This window comes from Myotis davidii, unplaced genomic scaffold, assembly GCF_000327345.1.
Source record: "Myotis davidii unplaced genomic scaffold, ASM32734v1 scaffold8, whole genome shotgun sequence".
Lineage (NCBI taxonomy): Eukaryota > Metazoa > Chordata > Mammalia > Chiroptera > Vespertilionidae > Myotis > Myotis davidii.
In genome coordinates, this window is record NW_006299520.1 from 1943170 (window position 1) to 1950557 (window position 7388).

General features: G+C 33.2%; 1 protein-coding gene across 1 annotated transcript in view; it reads right to left on the reverse strand.

Annotated features, from left to right (window-relative positions):
- Positions 1 to 7388, reverse strand: part of CEP126 (centrosomal protein 126kDa) — a gene marked incomplete at its 5' end in the record, with an annotated part of 58487 nt that overhangs the window by 35699 nt on the left and 15400 nt on the right. The window contains 2 exons of the mRNA XM_006775258.2: positions 1715 to 1805; positions 6609 to 6754. Of these exons, the coding sequence (XP_006775321.1) occupies positions 1715 to 1805; positions 6609 to 6754 (237 nt within the window). The remainder of the gene's footprint in view (positions 1 to 1714; positions 1806 to 6608; positions 6755 to 7388) is intronic.

Here is a 7388-nt window from a genome sequence, read left to right on the forward strand (position 1 = left end):
GCAGGTCCTGTCTGGCAGCCCTCTTCTATAGTTCAGGTCTGTGATGGTCATGCTGACTTTGTTGTCACTTCCACGGGTGTTTCACCATCCTTAGTTGGTTTCCCAGTCCCTTAATTAATCTCTTTTCAGTTATCCCTTTTAAATGTGCCACCTGTTTCCTGCCAGGATCTTGGAAGATGTAACTTTTTGTTATTGGTTCCCTAGAAACAATTTGATCTTCATAGACTGTTTCTTTAATTCCATGATACCACGCTCTCCTAGTCCTATCTTATCCATTCTATTCCTCTTTGCAGGCTTCTCTCTTTTTTCCCCCACTTCTTAAATGTTGCTGTTTTTTAGTGTTTTATCCTAGTCTTGTTATCACAGCACATAATTCTCCATGGTTGGTCTCATTCATTGTGTTAGCTTCACATATCTTAAGCTTACTAGTAGGTCTTTCTCTTGAGCTTTAGATCCAATAGATACGATGAAATAGCCTGTTTTTTGGTCATCTTCAATCCATTATCTACACTTGTTCACAATAAATTGGAATATGTTAAAAAAGAAAAGTTGACCTTATCACCCATTGGTTTAAAATACTTCATTAGCATCTCTTAAACTTTCAGGATGAAGTTTATATTCCTAAGCATGCAGATGTATTTACTTCACCAATCTCATATCTAGCCAAGCTATTGTTATTTTGCATTCTATCATTCAACCATGCTCTTACTCCCAGACCACATCTTTCCTTCTATTACTCTTGGCCTTTGCACATGCTCATCCCTCTGTCTGGAATGACATCCATCCTCTTGTTTAATGATTAACTCTTATTTTCTTCAAAGCTTTGTTGAAGAGTCTCCTCCTATTCCATGAGGTCTTGCCTGAACTACAATGAAGACTGAGAGGATAATTTAATTGTTCCTAGTTCTGATCAAGGAAACTATTGACCACAGGTATTCTAAAAATGGAAGTACTTTAGTAAATGACATCAGGTACAGGTAAAATATTAACATAATTTATGCCCGAAATGAAGCTGTCTCTAGTAAATAAATATTAAATATTATTATCATTACTTGTTTGGTACTATTCTATACTTTGGAAGCATTCACTTCTCTCCTAGTTTATATAATGATTGTATTTTACATTGTTATACTTTTCCATATCCCCTTTACAATTCTTGACCTAGTATTATGCATGTAGTAGCTCCAACAAACATTTCTAATAAATAAATGGGAAATATAGGATGTCAGAGAGTACTGTGTTGGTTGGCCATCTTATTGCTTCTAGATGACACATTTAAGCTACCCTGGAGAGGAAGCAGGAGACACTGTAGCTTTTTCAAGACACCAAGGAAAGATTTTCAGTGCAGAAAAATACATTTCTAACTACAGAGTTACTCCTTTTACTTAAAATTATATCACTATAATTCAACACAATTTTCTCATCTTGGCAAAGATGAATAACCAATATCAATATTTAAAAATGGTTTTGATGATAGTTTCCAAAGACAATTATTCAACCTAAGCAGCACTGTAATTCCAAAACAACAAACTAAAATTCTGCCTTATTCTTGAAGAAAAATATTTGTATTCCACTTAACCTTAATTTAATCTGTGAAAATAAAATAGTAATTAAGGAGTGAGGAGTAACTGATGAAAAGGCCTATAAACTCAGCAACTAGAGACTTATTTAATTATTATACATTAATAACTACACATGATAATAAATTACTTACCTCAAGTTTATTGTTGGTCTCTGGGAAGAGAGAAAGTTTACTTTTAAGTTGGATTCTTGAATTTGTTTGAGGGCCTCTTCTAATGGAGGCACTGGTTTTTGAAAAAGTAAGGGGATAATAAAAATCAAACAGTTCAGAATCACTGCATCTTCAACAATCTCTTTATATAATTTAATTGGTCAATGATAAAACACTATTTCTAAAACTTTGGTAAGAAGAAAACATTTTTAAGAATAGTCTAAATAGTTTAAATTTAGACCTCTAATCCACAAAGAGAAATTGCTACTTCAAAATTCTCATAACCAATTTTAAGAATATTTATCTGGAAAAAAAGAAACTGTGAGAAATGTCCAGACTCTTTGTTCTTGCATTCAAAACTCAATACATTTCATCTCAGAGTTCCATAAATTTCTGACAAAATTTATAAGTATATATACACATATATAAAACCTCACCTGAGGATTTTTTCCCCATTGATTTTAGAATGGAAGGGAGAGAGGGGGGAGAGTGAGAGCGGGAGGAGAGAGAGAGAGAGAGAGAGAGAGAGAGAGAGAGAGAGAGAGAGAAACATCAATGGGAGACGCATTGATTGGTTGCCTCCCAGGTACATGACCTTGACTGGGAATAGAATGCGCAACCCTTTTGGTCAGTGGGCCGACACTCTAACCACTGAGAAAAAAATATTCTTATGAAGAAAGGGGAAAGCTATGAAAACACCAACTAACATGTATTGAGTTAGGCATTATTTGTTGTAGGCATTATTTTTAAGCATTTTGTAGTATTATTTAATTTAATACTCACTATGCCCTATGAGGTAGATGCTATTTAAGTCTCCATTTTGCAACTGAGGAAACTGAGGCATACAGAAGGTAACTGATTTATTCACAGTCATACATTATGTAAACATTCTTCTACATACTACTTAGCACCTCTAATTTACCTTCTTGTTTGAATTGAAACAAGCTGTCTTTAAAAAAAATATATATTTTTATTAATTTCAGAGAGGAAGGGAGAGGGAGTCATAGAAACATCAATGATGAGAATCATTGATCAGCTGCCTTCTGCAAGTCCCCTATTGGGCTTTGAGCCCACAACCTGAGCCAGCAATTTGGGGATGAGCCCTGACTGGGAACTGAACCGTGACTTCCTGGTTTATAGGTTGATGCTGAGCCACACTGGCCTGGCGAAACACAGCTGTCTTTTAAGTATATTGTTTCTCCTGAAACCCTCTTAAGTGAAGACAAGATTTTTCTCTGATTACATACTACCTATAATTCAAATCCTGGCACCTCCACACTGTCTTTCCTGCTTTCTCCTTTGAAAAACCCATGTCATCAAACTTCCCTTATTACAATGTTTGTTATTTACCCTAAAATGCTTAAGCAAAACCAGTATATTATTACGTATGGATTAGTTCAAACTTGAACTCCAGAGATAGTCCATTTCCCTAATCAAGGAGTAATAGCATAATATACTAGTGACCAAAACACAACTATGAAATGGTTTGCTGGATATTCTAATCATAAAGGAACAGTCCTCTTGAGGCAGATACCATCAAGCTGTAGCTTTTTCTAATTAGAAAAATCAATGTCCAAAATGGGTTTTTATTAGTGAAAAATAATAGCCTTTTGAGTAGCCTGACGAATATTTAATATGGGTTTTCTTTGTTGAAATTAAAGGCATTCAAAACAAGTGGATTTGCCTAAACATTTAAATCAGTCCCAACCCTTGCATGAACAAAGACTAAGAATCTAGGGAGGTCTATACTCTTTACGTTACGAATGGCATTTCAGGTTTGATCTCTAACCAGTCCGGTGTCCAGCCATTAATATAGGAACATTTCTGATGTCCAATACCAGAAGGCATAGAATTCTGTCTCTGGAATGTGGTTGTGTAAGGACCTTTCATTTAAGGTGCAGTCAGAGAACCTAAAAAGACAGAGAACTGGGACTTTTTTGAATTTACTGAAAAAGTTGTATAAATTGTTTTATATCTGCTTTGCTAATGACTAGTCATAGATGATAGTCTGAGATTTGCTTTTATTAACTTTCACCACTTGTCTAGCAAAGACAACTTAAAAACTAACTTAGGTCAATTTACAACCAGCATTACTACTTTTGTTGTTATCTTATGACCTCCCAGTAACTACCTCTCATTTGCTGAGGATAACATAAGCCTACGTTTTTTGAGTGCTTACTGTGTTTTAGGGTGTTATTATTTCATTTAACCCACTAGTGCCATTGTTTTACTCTCATATCCTCCCTCTAACAATTTTCTGACCTCACGGAAACCATCAATTTGTCATCCTTCTTTTGTAGCATGGGAAAGATGCATACATGATAAACTAAACTCATAGACCAATAGCTGTCTTACATAGTTTTGTTCTTCATTGATAGCACTGAATTTTCTTAAATTATTAATATTTTGTACAGGTAATATATTCATATTCAGAAATAAAGAATATATGATACACATTTGGCAGCTTACTCTCATTGCTCATTCATATATTCTTTCATTGTCTCTTTATGCAAATATAAGTAAATATATTGGAATTTTCCCCTTTTCTCACATAGAAGGCAAAATATTATGTATACTGATCTGGGCCTTGATTTTACAATTAATATATCCTGGAAGTCAGGGATAAATACAGGTTTTATGAAAGCATATAATTTGTTTTTGCAAAAACTCTTTTGACTCTTTGTACCTAGACGCTTTGATAGCACCCTTTTTGAAGCAAACAATATTCATGAGTGGTAACTACTTCTTTGAGGCATTTGACACAAATGATTATATCTTCTCTCTTAAAACTACCTCCTCTTTTGTCTTCATATACATTATTTTCTTTGTTTTCTTTTGATTCGCACCTGCTTTCTTGATAACTACTTCTCAAAATCCACTTTGTTTTTCTTCTCTACCTATAGTAAATGTAATAGTGTGTACAAAGGCTTTATTTTAGGCCCTATACTCAGTCTTTGGTTTATACTCTGTTATTTAGCTTATCTTTCCTATGGCTTCATTTATCAACTATATAAATACCTATCCATTAGTGACTCTTAAATATACATTTTAATTCCATATCTTTTTCTTAAATTTGAGACCCATATTTCTAGTTGCTGATTTGATTTCCCCATTTGAAGGAGTCATGTGAGGCTCAAATTCAATGCACTGATTATATATCCTGAATATATTACCTCTTATTACCATATCCAGTGAAGTGCTTTAATTTAGTAGCTTAGCATCTCTGCCTCAAATATTAAAATAATCTCTACTCTACCTATTTTAGTGTCTCTACTTCAACCCATCTACCATGTGGTAACTGTAATTATCTTTCTAACAAATAAATCTAATTGTAGCAGGGACCCCTAATTTCCTTCCTAATGTCAATTTTTCCTTTCTTCCTTGGCAATAGACTCTATATTGTTAGGGGTGGCAATATAAAAACATAAATTTTTTTTTAGTCTCTCTTGCAGATGGAGATATAAAAAATTTAAAGGTAGCTCAGAGGTATAGCCTTTTGGCCTTTACATTTCTTTCATCTTCCTTGCCAATAGCATTGACATGATGGCTGGAGCTCCAGAAGCTACCATGTGACTATGAGAGTGAAGATATAAGCCACATACTAAGGACGGTTGAACTGGGGGACAGAAGGAGTCTGGGTTACTAGTGAAACTGCATAATCATCACAACAACCTCAGGTTTTCATAATATACAAGAGAAAAATGAATCCCTTTCACCTTTAAGCTATTATTATTTTTAGTAGTATTACTAGTTGCCCTTACTGACAGCAATGCTTCTTACTGGCACAATAATGGTTTGCATTTCAATTAAAATACATGAAGTGGATTGCATTTTGGAGAAAGATGAAATTCCTACCATGGCATACAGCGCTCTTTGAGAACTGGTTCCAACTAAAATTTTTCTAGCCTCAAAACCACTTCTCTTCCCTGCCCCGTCCCCGTCATGCTATGCTTCAGATATACTGCAACACATAATTTATTTATAAAACTATTCCTTCTGTCTGGGAAGGTTTTTTTTTTTTTAAATTTTTGGTTTGGTTTCTCTTGCCTGGCAAAATGCTGATTTTTTTTAAGGTTAAAATTAAGTTATTTTTCCAGGGATGATGCCCTTGATATTCCTGTATAGGCTAAGTGTTTGTTCTATGTTCTTATAATACATTCTGCTACCATAGCAATTATCACTATATTTATTTTCAATGTTTATATTATTCTCAGCTCCAAAATAAGCTGTGAGATCTTTAATGGTAGAGTACAATTAGATTTCTCTATGTTGTGCCTAGCCCAGGTATAACATATGTTTGGTGAACACATAAAGATGCTGCCTATCCCTTTTCTTTCTGAAGCTTTGACAGTTCGTTGTTAATTCCATGTTATTATTTAAGGTATAAAAATGTAGATGGATACCAAAGAATCAACCACAATCACATTTAAATTCTTAATTTAAGAATTTAGATTATATCACTGTGTAGACTTTCCTTTTATTTTGTCAGTCTCTCAAACATGAACTTGAGTCACATGTGAATATATGCCAGAATAAATGTGACACTAATTTACTGAACCTAAATGTTAAAATTTCCTTTTATAAAGTTATTTATTAGATCAAATTTAAAAATAACAAAACATTTAAGCCAGTATAAAGTAGAATCTAACTTGTGAAAATTCAAAATTTACTAATACAGCCAACAAAATATTCTCCAAATTAAACCTAAATTAAATTGCAATTTTTCATTTGGTTAAAGTCTTATTACTTAAAAAGGGATACTAATCTTTTTAATTTAAATTTCTACATTGTTTCTTTATTATTTTATCATCTACTCAAGTCAAATGTGATTATAGCTTTCATTTTTGTTCTCATATTATTCTAGAAATTAAGATACCTGCTCTCTTCCGCTGTGAAAGAGGGATATGGGCCCGCTGGAAATTTTCAGTAACTTCTTCAAACTTCTCTTTTCTTTGTTGAAGTATTTGTTCTCTAATTTGGTGTTCTCTTTCTTCTCGTTCTTTTTGTTTCTCTTCAAAATATCTAAATTTAAACATAAAAAAGATAGCAGAATTAGGTAATAAATTTTAAAAATCTCAACACAGAAAATTGTTTCAAAACAATGCATTACATACTAGTAATATAGGGTGTCTCAAAAAATGTATACACACACTTTGAATAATTATAAAAGCAGTGTTTATTAAAATACATTTCATTGTCAAAATTGAGCTACCAGCTGTTAAAGTATATATACATTTTTGGGGCACCCTATATACTTAAAAATTTTACTGACTTAGAAACAATACATCTAGCATTTTAAAAAAGCCATTGACAAAAAATTTAAATAGCTTTGTAAGTGGTAATTTCAGAACTTTATCCAGGTCAAAGAGAAGTCTTTACAATGAGGCTCTTTCTAATGTCCTACCTCCCAAGTTCTGCTGCAGAAAAATTCTTTTCTAAAAAGCTACCGTATTTTCTGTAATGTGAAGAACTAATTCATTGGTGAAAGAAGCAGTCTTGCAAATTATAAGACAGTCAAGGAAATACTGTATAGTTCTCTTTTTCTTTTAGACCAAAAACTTAAAATTGGCTGCCATGTTAAGTCTGAACTGTGCTAAGAATCCAGACAATTTACACAAAAATCTTGATTTCTAACCTCTCTTGAAAGTGTGGAAGA